Below are 15,307 nucleotides of genomic sequence, written 5' to 3'. Positions count from 1 at the left end.
AGTGCCCAGACGCTTTTGCTACCTGCCAGTCCCTGTGCATGCGTGGACCTGCGTGCACGTGCTTCATTTTTTCACCTATTTCCTCATTCAGTAAATAGTCACAGGGTCGCAGCTTCTCACTGGAGAAGGCCCAGCCCTGCCTGTCCTCCTAGAGCCCACGGTCCAGAGAGGAGGCAGACAAGGAACTAGGCAACCTCACTGTGGGGGTCAGCATTTGGGGGGAAAGCCTAAAGGGAGAAGGGGCTCCATACCCAGCTGTGGGATTCAGGAAAGTGTCCTGGTAAAAGGAAGCTTTAGGTCAATACCTGAAAGATAATAGAGTTAGCCTGGTGAGGAATGGTGCTCTGGTCAGACGGAACAGCCTCTGCAAAAGCCCAGAGGCAAAGTGGGTTCAGAGAAATGAAAGGAATTCAACCTGGCTGGAGAACAGAGTGTATATATTTAGGGGCTGGGGGAGGAGATAAGGGGGAGGGGACTAGTAAAGGAGGGAGCTGCAGGAGAAGACAGAAGCCAGTGCAAGCAGAGATATGAAGACTGTCCAAGGTGTTTTGGACACACTTATGCCTATACTTAGGTAGGTCCATGGGCTTATACAGGCAGATACTGCTCTACGCAGACCTGCCTCCCCCTGCCCTGTGGTGGGATGGGTGATGGGTTTTAATGCCTTATCTCACTCACACTCCCACACATGCACACATATCCCCGAGCAAGTGGGCACCTGCAGACCAGCTCTGAGCAAAGCAGAAGTAAAACTTTTGTGTGCCACTGAGGGGGAAGCCATGTACCAGCCCACGGGGAATTTCCAAGGCTGGATGAAGGCCCCTCTTTTTACTTGGAAATGGCTTCCCTAGAAGATGCAGGCTTCCTTCCCAGGATGGGGAAAAGGAGGAGAGGAGTGATGTTGGTCTGAGTCCCTGAGGAGGAGGGACAGAGCTCTCTAGCGAGCAGAGAAGGGCAGGTGGGTGACACAGGAGGAGGGAGTGAGTTCCCAGGGGACTTCATGGGTGGCCAGAGGGGCAGGACAGGGGAGGTGAGGGTCTGGCTAGGGTGGATGTGGAGGGAGTGGGAAGGAGTGGTTATCTGTGCAGCAAAGAGGCTGAGGCTTTGGGGGTAGAGGACACTCAGGGCTTGGGGGGGGGCACCCAGAGTTGGCCCTACTTGGTTACCCCAGTTCCCTGGCCCACACCCCGATGTACTTTACAACTACCATCACTATGGGGGAGGAAACCGGCTCCTTTCTGCAGTCTGGATGCCTCAGGCTATGGGAGCTCAGTTATTGGGTCCATTGGCCTCTCAGTCAGGCTCTGTCCTAGCAGTGACAGCCCCAATGAGGGCGTGGATTCAGAGGAGAGGTGAACCACAGCCCAGCTGTCAGGAGCTTGCATCCCATCTGGAGCTACGGCAGACAGGCCAGACTGACCCTGGCAAGGGCTGAAGGGATTTGGCGGCCAGTAGTGATCCAGGGGTAGTTACTGAAGGGCATGGGGTATTTATGCAAGGGGCTGGAGATGTGGCCCAGAGGGGAGAGGCTAAGGGTCTGACATCGTAGGCCAAAGGGGGATGGGGCAGGTTGGGCAGAGAGCGATTTGTGGTACCAGGGGTGGACTGAAGGGAGGGGAGCTGCCAAACGCCCTGTCTGCTCATAAGCAGCTCCTGTCTCTGCTTCCAGCCTTACCCTTCAAGGTGGTGGTGATCTCGGCAATCCTGGCCTTGGTGGTGCTCACGATCATCTCTCTCATCATCCTCATCATGCTCTGGCAGAAGGTAAGCCCCACCCTTGCCTGATGGGTGCAGACTGGCACACCATTCTTTGCATGGACCCCCCCGCAATCCCCTATTGCTGGAGGATCGGGCCATGGTCGGGGCCCAGCGTGGAGCTCAGGTGTGAAGTGATGCTGCGTGTTTGAGCTGCTTTCAACCCCAGCAGCCTGGGCAACGTGGGCCTGGTCCAGGCCATCCAGGGTGCCCTGTCTGTGCTGTGCACCCCACTTTCCATCCAGAGTCCTGCTCAGGCATCATCCCTGCCCATCGCAACCACGGGGCATGGGACCTTCAGGGTGGACTGCACGGGCTCCAGCATTCTTCCAACTCTGACCCACAGAGACTCCCAGGCTTCTACTGAAAGGCATTCTCATCCTTTAAATCTGTCATTTCAATGGACTGTTCTGAGATTTCACCGTTCCGTGATTCCACCATAGGATTGCAGCGCCCCATGATTCTATCATTCTCAGATTCCAATCCTGTGACTCCAACATCCTGTGATTTCAACACCCTAAGTTTATATCTTTCTGAGATTCCCACTGTGACTGATCCAGCGTGGGGAGGGGCCATCCACACCCAGTAGAATGTCTCTGCCTTGTGTTACCTTCCAGGGCTGCCTGCTCCCATCTTCCCATCTGAGGAGCGGCCCAGGCTCTGGGAGAAGCTGGTGCGGAGGTTCTGATGAGCCTGCCCCTCAGCTGTCAGCTGTTCCTCAGCACCTCCCCCTGACATCTGTTCCGTGGAGCCCATGAAGGCCTTGGCTTTATTGATAACTTGCTGTATGGCTTCAGATATGCCCCTAATCCTTTCTGGGCTTCAGGTTTTCCTGCCCCATCTGTTTCATAAGGAGCTGGACCTAGTGGTCCCCCTCTGATGATCCATCCCTCGTCTTGGTCCTGCAGAAGCCACGCTATGAGATCCGATGGAAAGTGATTGAATCTGTGAGCTCTGATGGCCATGAATACATCTACGTGGACCCTATGCAGCTGCCTTACGACTCCACCTGGGAGCTGCCGCGGGACCAGCTTGTGCTTGGTCAGCCCAGGGAGGCCTCAAGTGGCAGTCTGGGGACTTGAGGCGGGTGGGAACACTGATGTCTGAGCACAGCCTTGCCATGATTAGCTTTGAGACCTAGTGCTGACGTCTTGCCTTCTCTGGCCCTAGGGCCCCACCCTCTGTACAGTGGCGGCAAGATGACCCCCCAGGGACCGTCCAACGTTGAGGTCCTGTGATCCAATGATGGTGTGAGATGAGACCCCTTCATGGCGAGAGAGGCAGTATTAGTCGAGGGCAGGCTGAGTGCCAGGCCTGCGCTTAGTCTAGCTGGAGAGGCTGAGAGAGCGTGGAGGAGCTGTGCTCCCCTCTGTGGGGAGAAGAAGGCCTCCAGGGACTAAAGAGGGGCCAGAAAGCAGGCAGGACTTAGGCGAGAGCAGGATGGTCTGCGAAGCGCTGTGATTTTAGGAGGGTCCGTCGGAGAAACACCTTAAGTCCAGGGTGGCTTCAGGGATGTCTAGCTTGACCTCAGAGAGTGTAGGGGGGTGCAGCTTCCTAGTGCGCCAGGAGCTGAGAGATCATCTCTTCCCCAGGACGCACCCTGGGCTCCGGGGCCTTTGGGCAGGTGGTGGAGGCCACGGCTCACGGCCTGAGCCATTCGCAGGCTACCATGAAAGTGGCCGTCAAGATGCTGAAATGTGAGTCCTGGGAGCCCACCCCTCCCTTACCTCTCCGCTGCCCCCTCCCCGCACATTCAGGCATTCCCAGAGCAGGCCTCATGCTGATTCTCCGGGCACAGGAAGTGCACTCACACCAGAGCCAGCAGCACTCCTGATTCTGCTTTGGGAAAGAGGCTTTCTCACCCTGCCCCCTCCTCCGGGAGCCTCCTCTCCTCCTCCATCTTCCTCCCATCCTCTTTCCTCTTCTGTGCACGGGTCCTCATCTCCCTCAGCCACCTGGGTCTTACAGCACAGCCTGGGACAGAAGAGCCAGAATAGGCTCCAGTGGGGCGTCTGCGGGGCCTCAGTGACTGGACCAAGCCTGAGGGCCCCCTCTCTCCCTCAGCCACAGCCCGCAGCAGCGAGAAGCAAGCTCTCATGTCGGAGCTGAAGATCATGAGTCACCTCGGGCCCCACCTGAATGTGGTCAACCTGCTGGGGGCCTGCACTAAAGGAGGTACAGCCCACCCCTAGAGGATTCTGGGGAAGTGCCAGTGGCCAAAGCCTGGCCCCTCCCCGCCCCCTCCTCAGTTTACGGACAGGACACTGCAGCTGGAGGGTCCGTGCCCACCCTGTCTGGTGCCCTCACTTCACAGAGGCAGATGGGTGTGGGATTTAGCAAGTCACCAAATCACATCACCTTCAAGACCAATGGACTCTTTAGTTCACCAGTCCTAGCGGCTTCCAAATCAAGGGGTTCTCTGACACTGAAAAAATGTTCACGATACATTTTATTTTATTTTTACTTATTTATTTGTTTACAATACCTTTTAAAAGCTATCAAAAGTGACAGCTCCTGTGACACTGAAATGAGTTATAGCCCCACCTCTGGAGCCCACCAACTAGCTTGCTCACTGTGAGCTGCTGTCACTCGGATCATAGAATAAGGTCTCTCCAGCCAAATGTGTTTATTTGAAGCTCTGATTACAAGTTAGGCCGCCAAAAAAAAATGTTAGCACTATTTGCAGCTTCTTATTGTGAGATTTGGGATTTTCCTTGGTATTGTGCAACAAAAACAGAATACAGAAGTACGCTGTGTACGTAGGCCAACTTATGTCTGCAGTGATCACACATTTCAAAATTTTTGATTCCACCAGTATGTTTAAGCTGTCACTGATTGACTTTAAGTCAATGTATCGTGTTTGAATTTAAACAGTAACCTGGTAATAAAGAGTTACCTTTGTTTATTTTGTATCCTGGGCTCCAGAATCAGCTTTATCAATAACAGCTAACCCTGTGCTTGCTACTTGCCAGGCATTGAGCTGAGCTGACAAAGGCATTGTCTCATGAATACTCAATGCAGCCCTTTGGGGTGGGTATATTACTAGCCCCATTTAATAGATGGGGAAAGTAAAGCTCAGGGAAACTAAGTGCCTTGCTCACGGTCAGGAAAGTCCAGGTTTGCCTGGCACCTAAGCCTCTTTGCTGACCCACGTGCAACCCGTCATTAGCCTCATGGCTCTGATGGGAAGACCGCCCCCCCCGCCCCGGGACCGTCCCTGAGCCTGTCCCTCCGCAGGGCCCATCTTCATCATCACCGAGTACTGCCGCTACGGCGACCTGGTGGACTACCTGCACCGCAACAAGCACACCTTTCTGCAGCGCTGCTCCAACAAGCGCCGCCCGCCCAGCGCTGAGCTCTACAGCAACGCCCTGCCCGTTGGGCTCCGGCTGCCCAGGTACTGGAGGGAGGGCGGGACCTGAATCTGTGGGGAGCCCTGAGGAGTGCCTGCTCACTCCTTCCTTGTCCAGGACAGAAAGCTGAGGTGAGGGCGGGCAGAGCCACTCCTGGAACCAGGTTTCACTTGTTTCACCAGCCAGCTCAAGACCTGGCCCCTGGCCACCCCAGAGGTGGGCAAAACAATGACGGTGGTGATGATGGTGGCATCGGCTACCACCTGCTGACTGCCGTGGTGTGCCAGGCCCTGCGCTGAGCACTCTGGAGGCTCAGAGGGGGTGACCCCCTTGACCCCTCACCCCACCCCATCTCATCTCCTGTCGACAGGGGGCACCTGGGGCCCTCCTGTCCCAGGATGACCCCCTCTGTAGTGCTCCACACTCTACTCCTGCCTCACCACAGCCTCCCCCCTCCTCCCCACACCAGTCTCTCCAGTGCCTCCAGGGCAGCTCATCCCCTTTCTTCTTTTTCTTTTCCAAAAATAACATTTCTTTGTTCTTTTGCTAATTACAAAAGCTACACATGTTTATTGCAGAGGCAAGAGTAAGTTCGGAATAGCATTAGAAGACATTAAAACTCACCCGTGTCCTCCCCAATATTTTGATTGATTTCCTTCCAGTCTTTTCTCTAACCCTAGAGACACGTGTGTACATAGTCCCTCAGCTCTCGGGGGAGCTGCTGCTGCAGGCAGAGGCATTAAGGCGATTCATTGCCCACTTGCAGGGCATCGTGGCTGGACGGTGCTGTAGTGGCCACAGGAAGGCACTTGGGTACAGGCCCTTCCTGTGACCCTGGTCCTGGGTTGCTGGAATCACCCCTGGACGTAAATTCTCTGAGGACACACCCGGGGTCCTAGGTCATCTTGGCAGACCCAGTGTCCAGCTCAGCGTGGGTCTGAGGTTGGCTGGAAGTGCTCACTACATGGTCATTCATATTGTGACAGACTGTGTGGGCATGCAAGAGTGAGGGAGAGAAGAAATGCATGAGTGATGGGGCCTTGCAGGAAGGGGAAGAGAGGGAAGAGCCTGTGCTTCTCCTTTTGTAACGCTCCTCTGCCCCCAGCCATGTGTCCCTGCCTGGGGAGAGCGATGGTGGCTACATGGACATGAGCAAAGATGAGTCAGTGGACTACGTGCCCATGCTGGACATGAAAGGGGACGTCAAATACGCAGACATCGAGTCCTCCAACTACATGGCTCCTTATGATAACTACGTCCCCTCCGGTGGGTGCGCACAGGGTCCTCACACCTATGTAGTCATGCATTCTTTTTTTTTTTAATTTTAATTTTTTAAAAATTTTTGGCTGCATTGGGTCATCGTTGCTGCGCACGGGCTTTCTCTAGTCGCGTCGAGTGGGGGCTACTCTTCGTTGCGGTGCGCAGGCTGCTTCTCATTGCGGCGGCTTCTCTTGTTGTGGAGCACGGGCTCTAGGCGCGCGGGCTTCAGTAGCTGTGGCTCATGGGCTCTAGAGCGCAGGCTCACTAGTTGTGGCGCACGAGCTTAGTTGCTCTGCGGCATGTGGGATCTTCCCGGACCAGGGATCGAACCCGTGTCCCCTGCATTGGCAGGCAGATTCTTAACCAGTGCGCCACCAGGGAAGTCCCATGTAGTCATACATTCTTTTCGAAACCTTTCCTCTGCCCAGCCTGGCAACAACCCTGCTAGGAAGGTGACCTTGTGCCCATTTCATAGATGCAGAAACTGAGGCTAGCCACCTGCCCAAAGCTGCTGTGTGGTGGAACCCCAATATGAACCCCCTGTTTCTGGGTCCAGAGATGTGTACACAGTCCACAGGGAGGGGAGGAGCTAGGGTGGGCACAGGGGTGCCTGACCTGCTGGGGCCTTGGGGAAGAGTGGTCTACAGGTGCCAGGCTGATCTAGAGTCCCTAAAGAGCAGGCAGGCCAGGCTGAGCAAAGGTGGCCCAGGGCTAAAGCCAAAAGTTTTTCTGGCCAATGAGGGCTCTGATAAAGAAGGAGAATTTAAGTTAGATATTTGGAAATTGTTTTCCTTTTGTGGGAGGCTTAGAGGATCAGGAGTCTTCTCTCTGGGACATTCAGCCTCCACGAGCCAAAGGCCAGGAGTTCTCTAGCCCCAGGGAGACACAAGACAGTGGGTGTCCTTCTGCTCTTCCCTAGCTCCTGAGAGGACCTGCCGGGTGACTTTAATCAACGAGTCCCCAGTACTTAGCTACACGGATCTTGTGGGCTTCAGCTACCAGGTGGCCAATGGCATGGAGTTCCTGGCCTCCAAGAATGTATGTGTGGTCACAGTGAGCACAGTGGGGTCCTGGGGAGGTGGGTCACCCAGCCAGCCAGGGTGCTCCCAGTACATGGCCCCGTACGGCAGCCCTCTGGCGGGTGAGGACGGCAAATGCCCTCACACCTGGTGGCCCCTCACACCTGAGCAGCGATGCATATTTCCCAAAGCCCCTGACACGGAGAGTCTTTCCCCAGAATTGCCCCCCACGGTCTCAGCTCCCGTCTCCTCCCTCCCCAGTGCGTCCACCGAGATCTGGCAGCCAGGAATGTGCTCATTTGTGAGGGCAAACTGGTCAAGATCTGCGACTTTGGCCTGGCTCGTGACATCATGCGGGATTCGAACTACATCTCCAAAGGCAGTGTGAGTGCCTTTCCCCGTCCTCATGGTTCGCGTGGCTGTGGCTCATGGGAGATCAGGACAGGGTTCTCGTGGCCTGACCTTCCCAGTGGCGATGGGCTCTGCCTGCCTATCCCTGTGTGCAGGGATGGGAAGGGGAGCCACTAGCTGTGCATGGGGCGGGGGTGAGACGCCGAGGCCCGTGGGGTAGGCCGGGGGCTCAGATTTGCTGGTTGTGGCAGGGGGCAAGGGACCAGCTGTAAAGAGTCCTGGGGAGGTTGAAGGGGCAACAGGCCAAATGTGCTGTCCCAGCAGCGATGGTGAACAGAGAAAGAAGCCCAGGTGACAGGCTAAGACAGATGAGTAGATGGCAGGCAGTATTTGGTTCAAAGGTGACCATCCTGCCTCCCACTCATGTCCGCACTTCCCGCGTAGGAATCTGCCCAGAGATCTAAGGCAGCTAGGATGAGAGCTGGGTGACACCTTGGCACATCTCTTCCTCCCCACAGCAGGGCCTTTCCTAGGGTCAAGAAGGGGAGCCTGTTCCATGAGGAGCCTCAGACCCTGGGGCTCTCCCTCATGGACAGGGGTTACCATGTCCCCAGCTTGTGCGAAAAGAAACTCAGCCTCCTGATCCTCTGACCAGCAGTGGGATGGGCGTGGGAACCGTGCACCAGCAGAGATGGGCCCTCAGGGACCGAGAAGTGAGAAAGAGCTGGGGGTGGGAACTGCCAGGCTTCCTCCCGGCTCCCAGGTGCAGAGTGGGGCCCGGCCCCTCCTTGTACTCAGCAGCCTCCGCCCTCCCGCAGACCTTCCTGCCTCTGAAGTGGATGGCCCCCGAGAGCATCTTCAACAGCCTCTACACCACCCTGAGCGACGTGTGGTCCTTCGGGATCCTGCTCTGGGAGATCTTCACCCTGGGTACGCTTCCTTCTTCCTCCAGTCCTCAGCCTCACGGCGCAGCGTCCGCCCTGACCGCTCACACCTTCATCCTGGTGGGGCTGTGGGACGGCCTCTGGGACAGGGCTCAGAAGCTCTGCCGCTTTCTTGTTACTGTGTGACCTTGGCAAGTCTCTTGCCCTCTCTGGATCTCTTTACCTCCCCATCTCAGTAGAGATGAATCTGGACAGTGACATCAAAAAGCCTGCTTGGCTCCGGCATTCTCTGGTTCTCTGATTCTGGGGAGGCATGCAGTCTCTGTCCAGAGCCTATGAGGGAGCCCACATTTCCCAATGCCAAGGCCACTGCACCCTCACCGACGCCGGGGTTGGTGTGCCTCTCCCTGTCCCACGGAAGAAGATTCTTGCCACTGTTCCGACACACCTGAGCCTGTGTTTCTTGTCTCTGCTCCCTAACAGGTGGCACCCCGTACCCAGAGCTGCCCATGAACGAGCAGTTCTACAATGCCATCAAGCGGGGCTACCGCATGGCCCAGCCTGCCCACGCCTCTGACGAGATGTGAGTGGAGCGCTTGGGAAGATACTTTGGGTGCAAACAGTAGATATCCAACTTTACCAGCTTAAGCCGAAAATAGATTTATTAGTTCAGAGATGTAGACAAATGTAGGTATAGCTGGATCCTGTTGTTCATAAGACATCATCCACACTCTCTCATCCTACCGCGGGGCTCTGCTGTCCTCCGCGTCAGCCTCACTCTCAGGTTGGCACCGTCCAAATGGCTACGTCCTAGCTGTTTTCACCATAGTTCCAGTGAAAGGTCCAGAGGTGACTGTCAAGGGCTCAGCTGGGGTCACCTCCCCATCCAGAAAACCAGCCACTGAGCTAAGGGGATAAAAATGCCTACTGGCCATGCCCATGTCATGTGCTCACCAAGGTGTGATCAATCCCATGGGACCACTGAACTGAGGATGGTGGGAGGGCTTCCCAAGGGAACATGCAGGTACAGTAATGGAAAAAACCCCTCCCCTCCAAACTCTTCATTACTCCCCTTGTTCTGGGAGGTGGCAGACCCTGAGCCAGAGACCCTGACCCCTCTGCCCCTCTCCCCAGCTATGAGATCATGCAGAAGTGCTGGGAAGAGAAGTTTGAGATTCGGCCCCCCTTCTCCCAGCTGGTGCTGCTTCTCGAGAGACTGCTGGGCGAGGGTTACAAAAAGGTACGTTGAGGGCTTCCCTGGTGGCGCGGTGGTTGAGAGTCCGCCTGCCGACGCAGGGGACATGGGTTCGTGCCCCGCTCCGGGAAGATCCCACATGCCGTGGAGCGGCTGGGCCCGTGAGCCGTGGCCTCTGAGCCTGTGCATCCGGAGCCTGTGCTCCGCAACGGGAGAGGCCACAACAGTGAGAGGCCCGCGTACCGCAAAAAAAAAAAAAAAAGGTACGTTGAGGCAGGGTTGGGGTGGGGAACGGAGAGTTCTGGTCCAGAAGTAGACACAGGGTACAAGGCTCTGTGTGACATGCTGGTATTTGGGGGACCATCCTTTCCCCTCTCTGGGCCTCAGTTTCCCTGTTGGTACTAATAAGGGATGGGCTGGAGCTGTGAGTGTAGTTTCTTTTAGCAGCATAGAGTTTTTAAAAGTGAAATCCTATGTGGAAGCTGATTAATTTAAAGTGGGGGCAGGAAGCCTACAGCCCCCTTCATCCTGCATCCTTCCTCATGCCTTTGCACCCAGACCAAGTCCTGGGCCTCCGTCACAAGTTTGAACAACCCCAGGCGAGATGACTGCTGAGGGCCTGACCACTTGGACCCTGTGGCGGGCTCATACAAGGCTTACGGAGCCAGCAGGGCCTTAAAACCCTCGCTGCCCAACTACGAAGCTACAGTGAGGGGGATGCACTTGTCCTTTGGCCCAGACACAGCCCTTTCCCTCAGTCCATTCCTAAGCCCACTCCCAACCACATCTGTTTACAGCTCCAGTGAGTTGGAAGGGAGTTGTCTCCCTTCAGTAGCGAGGGAGGCCATGGCAGGCAGAGAGCCCGCGCCTGTCTACCCTGAAGTGGGGGAAGAGTTAGGGTTGCGGGTGCTAGTCCGATCACTGTCCCCTCCCTGGGTGACCCTGAGCCCATCTTGTCTGGTGAGAGGCCGGGTAGGAGAGCAGCTCAGCTGTGGGGCTTTGGGCAATTCTTCCTCTCGGAGCACCAGGTGCTTTATTTACATGAGGCGGGAGGGGCTGGGTCAGAACCTGCCCTTAGATGATCCCTAAAGGCATTTCTGGTCTGACCCTCCCTGTGTCTCGGCTTCTTCCTGCCCTGCCGAGCAGAAGTACCAGCAGGTGGATGAGGAGTTTCTGAGGAGCGACCACCCAGCCGTCCTTCGGTCCCAAGCCCGCTTGCCCGGCTTCAATGGCCTCCGATCCCCCCTGGACACCAGCTCCGTCCTCTACACTGCTGTGCAGCCCAACGAGGGTGACAACGACTATATCATCCCCCTGCCTGACCCCAAACCCGAGGTTGCTGATGAGGGACCACTGGAGGGTTCCCCCAGCCTTGCCAGGTAGCCATTCTGACCTGCAGCCCAAAGCAGTAGGATGCATAGCGTGTGTGTGTGTGTGTGTGTGTGTGTGTGTGTCTTTGTGTGTGTGTCTTTGTGTGTGTATCTGTCTGTGTCTTCATGCCATCAGGCTTGCCTTAGAAGTAAGTTACCTAGGGTGAGTACTTATTCCTGCCAGTGAATAGAAGAGAGAATTGAACTCATTTGACCTTTGATGACCTCGAGTGGAAATGGCAGGCTGGTAAGAGAAAGTGGCCTGGGATATATGGTAAGGTAGCTGTTTCTTTAAAGGAGCCTCCACAGGCCATCTACTCTGGCCCCTCTCTAGGCCCTGTCCTAGCCCTAAGGAGGAAAAGAGGAAAATCTAATTCGCATCCCCAGCACGCCATGTATTACTCTATGGGCATCACCAGCCCTGTGGTCTGTCCTTTAGCACCATGCCCTGAGGACCCCAGGGAGCCTGGCACAGGGAGGCAGAGGTACCTACAGAAGTTCAGGCCAGAATTCAGACTGGGGAGGAGATTCGTGCTTTTCTTTTGCCTCGGGATGTGATGTTACGGTATGGGGAGGGCTTTGGAGGAGGGCCAGCTGTTGCCTGGACTAGATGTTCCCCATGTGGCCAAACCCACGCCCAAAACATTCCAAGGCTCCAAGTAGCCAATGTATAGAGGAGTTGAGCTCAGAGTTTCGAACAGCTTGGGCTGTGAATGTTGGTGCCCTCAGACAAGCTGCTTCGCCTCTCTGAACCTCAGTTTCCTTAACTGTAAAATGAAAACAGTAAGAATACTTCTATTTGGAGGTTGTTGTGGGGATTAAATGAGATCATTATACATTCAGGCATGCAGGAGAGAGACACTGACGGGTGAGCAATCAACTCGATCTGCTTTGAAGTCCTAACTCCTATACTTACCCGCTGTGTGATGCAAGGCAATGATGTAACCTCTCTGAGCTGCACTTTCCTCACAGCGCCTGCCTTGCATAGTCTTTACAAGGATTCAGTGAGTTAAAATGTGTAAGGTGCACGCTGCAAGGGTGGATAGATAGAAAGCTCTACGTTAAGGCTGGTATTATTTCACTGTGGTTCCCTCCCAGCCTCTCACTCACTTGCCTTCCGCCTCTAGCTCCGCCCTGAATGAAGTCAACACCTCCTCTACCATCTCCTGTGACAGCCCCCTGGAACCCCAAGAGGAACCAGAGCCAGAGCCCCAGCCTGAGTCCCAGGTGGAGCCAGAACCCAAGCGGCCGCCGGATTCCAGCTGCCCTGGGCCTCGGGCCGAGGCGGAGGACAGCTTCCTGTAGGGGCTAGCCCCCACCCTGCCCTACCCGAAGCTCCCCCTCTACCTCCCAGCACCCTGCGCCTCCTGGCCTGGCCCAGCCTCCCAGCAGCCAGGCTGTTCCCATCAGCTGTCCCCTCTGGAAAGCTTCTGCCCCTGGCACATCACACCCCGACCCCTGGGGCTGGCTTAGGAGGTAAGAGAACCGTAGGGACCATGACCGGTCCTCTGCCTCTGGAGAGCGCATGTGACTCTGAGCCAGGCTTCTCCCAGGGGACTCAGTTTCCCCATCTGTAAGATGGGAAAAGTGGGCTTGGCAACCCACCATCTGGGATTCTCACCCTGGCTGACAGATATGGAGGCTGGAATCCCTGAGGAGATGCTCAAGGTTCATGAGGTGGTAGGTTAACTTTTTTTCTGTTCAGCCAGCTGCCCCTCAAGGAGCTGCAGCTCTCTCCTTGCACTTTTTCCTGCCCAAGAGCTGGGGAAGGGACCCTAGCATCTCTGGCTCCTGGCTGAGCTAGGGCCTGGCCTTGGACAGTGTTGTCTCATCCAGAAGCCACCTCCCCTCAATGCCAGTCTTTGCTTTCCCAGGCCCAGGCTGGTCTGGGGCCTTCCAAGCTTAATTAATGCTGGGGGCTGAGCCAAGGACAGGACACCCTGGCCTGTAGCCCCTGCCCCAGGCACTCGGGGTACACCTCCCCGTAACATGCCTGTGTCCGTGTCTTCCTGGCCCCATGGATCCAGGGGTCTTTTTCCTCATCACTGCCAGTCTTACTCCACTCACCAGAGTCTCCAGGGCCAGATGGGCCCCACGTCTGTGATGAGTGTGTTGACGTGCCTGCAAGAGGTGTCCACGTGTATGGACCAGTGTGGCATTGGACCCGCTAAGAGACCTTGGAGGAATCCCTCGCCCTCTGTTCCCTGTTGAAAAATGAGCAGGTTGGACTCATTGACTTCTGGTGCCCTGCCAGCACTAACATTCTAGAATATTCCAGGGGTTGCACACTTGCCCAGATGAAGCAAAGATAAACCCTCCAAACCTCTATCCTGGATTAGTTGGGGTCTGGGGAGGTTCCAGGCTACACAGCACACTCCAGGCATTCAGGAGCTGTGCCCCTCCCCCAGGCCCCTGGCAAGTCCCCAAAGGCCAGCTGCCCAGGCCTTGACTCTGAGCGACAGCCAGTGTCCTGGAAAGCCCCCAGAAGCTGCCCCAGGGACATGGGGAGACCGTGGGACCCCTTTCAGCACCCACATGACCTCTGGAGCTATTCTGGGCAAAGGAGGCCGAGACGGCAAGTCAGACCACCTGACACAGCCCACCACTCGTACCTGCTGTCCAGGTCTGTGCCGCAGACCTAGAGGACAGTGAACGGACAAGAAACCTTGGATGGGGGACCTGAGGAAGGGGCGCAAGAGGTGGGTACTTTGGGGGGTGTCTTCCCACCTGCCAGCTGCCCCACCCTGAGGCAGGAACCGTAGAACATGGCTTTGTCTGCCCGGGGATGCTCACCTCACTGTGTCTGCCAGCCCAGTTGGCACTGGAGGGAACTGGGGCGTGAGGGCTGCGGCCGAGACTGCTGGCAGGGGAAGGGCTGGACGGAGGGTGAGGGAAGGTCAGCGCCTCTGGGCACCAGCCCCTTGTGTTGGTTGGCGTCTCCCCGCCCCAGGACCCCCGCAGCCTGGTCAAGGAGAGGGCGTGGGTTCTCACTACGGTACCAAAGATGTAATCACCTAGGTTTACAAGTATTTTTAGGACTCACATTAACTCACATTTATACAACAGAAGTGCTATTTTGTATGCCATCAACTTTTCTTCTCTGTGTACTTTTTTTTTTAAAGAAAGATTTTAATATTAAACCTGGTGCTTCTCACCCACAGACCTCGTGGTGTCTCGCAGGTTTGGATCCCCGGGCCCGGAAGGTGGCAAAAGTGGGGTAGGGCAGCCGGGCTCGCCCAGCTGTAGGATCCCTGCACAGGGCCCTTCAGCTCAAGTCTTGCTTCCATCTGTGAGACGGAGGTCTTCACACTCCCCCCAGCTCCTCGCCGGTAGCCGGGTGACCTGGACCTCAGGCTTTGGTTTTCCAGGTTGTGAAAGGAGAAGGCTTTTCCGGCTCTGCAGTGCCCGGCTCTGGGTCGGGAGCCTGCGCTCCCCCGCCAGCCCCACTCCGCCCCACCATGTGCTTTGGCTTTGGCTGTTAAGCCAGGCCACCCCGCCCCCTCCCTCCATTCTGCCCATGGGCCCAGATCGAGAGGCATCCGCTAAAGCCCAGATCCCAGGCCCCGGTGAGTAGTGGTCGTGTCTCAGGTAGGAGCAGGGCAGATGGACAGAGCACCCAAGGGGTCCAGAGAGCAGGAGGAATGAGGAGAGAGGGTGAAGGAGATAGGGGAAGAGGAAGGGAGGAAGACGTGGGGTGAGAGCCACCAGGACAAGGCCGGTCGGGGGTGGGGGGTGGGAAAGGCGGCCCGGCTGGGTCTCTGAGAGTAAAGTCTAGCCAGGCTGGGAGAGGAGTGCGGGCCGGGCTCCCATGGCTGCAGCAGCTCGGTGGCGTGGGGCTGGCACGAACCAGGCATCTCGGTGTCTGCTGGCCGGCTCAGGACTGGACGTCGGCTCCACTGCCCAGCGCAGGCCTGGGAGACCTGGCGGCAGTAGGGAGCCAGGGCAATAGAGCTGCCAGGGGCCTAGGGCAGGGTGCACAGGTCCTGGACCCAGCCTGGGGCTTCCTGGCCCTCCCGCCTGAGCCCTTTGGGAGGGGTCACCTGAGGTGGGACCAGCTTTCAGGTTGAGATCTGTCACACCTCACTACGTGACCTTGGCCATTCCCTGCTCACTCTGAACT

At 56.5% G+C, this 15,307-nt stretch overlaps 1 protein-coding gene across 3 annotated transcripts in view; it reads left to right on the top strand.

Moving 5' to 3' along the window:
• PDGFRB (platelet derived growth factor receptor beta) overlaps nt 1–14,345 on the top strand; it is a gene marked incomplete at its 5' end in the record, with an annotated part of 38,459 nt that extends 24,114 nt beyond the window's left edge. For all 3 annotated transcript variants that reach the window (XM_082652392.1, XM_082652394.1, XM_082652393.1), the window contains 13 exons: nt 1,670–1,764; nt 2,664–2,796; nt 3,348–3,452; nt 3,820–3,930; nt 4,993–5,152; nt 6,214–6,374; nt 7,288–7,406; nt 7,649–7,771; nt 8,557–8,668; nt 9,106–9,205; nt 9,757–9,862; nt 10,964–11,196; nt 12,315–14,345. In XM_082652392.1, the coding sequence (XP_082508518.1) occupies nt 1,670–1,764; nt 2,664–2,796; nt 3,348–3,452; nt 3,820–3,930; nt 4,993–5,152; nt 6,214–6,374; nt 7,288–7,406; nt 7,649–7,771; nt 8,557–8,668; nt 9,106–9,205; nt 9,757–9,862; nt 10,964–11,196; nt 12,315–12,492 (1,736 nt within the window). In that variant the 3' untranslated portion in view covers nt 12,493–14,345. The remainder of the gene's footprint in view (nt 1–1,669; nt 1,765–2,663; nt 2,797–3,347; nt 3,453–3,819; nt 3,931–4,992; nt 5,153–6,213; nt 6,375–7,287; nt 7,407–7,648; nt 7,772–8,556; nt 8,669–9,105; nt 9,206–9,756; nt 9,863–10,963; nt 11,197–12,314) is intronic.
• Between the last annotated feature and the right edge of the window lie 962 nt (nt 14,346–15,307).

The sequence above is a fragment of the Grampus griseus genome (genome assembly GCF_964374135.1).
Source record: "Grampus griseus genome assembly, chromosome: 3".
NCBI classification, from domain to species: Eukaryota; Metazoa; Chordata; class Mammalia; order Artiodactyla; family Delphinidae; genus Grampus; species Grampus griseus.
The sequence above is the reverse complement of the archived record's forward strand: the minus strand, read 5'-3'. Positions and strand labels throughout refer to the sequence as shown.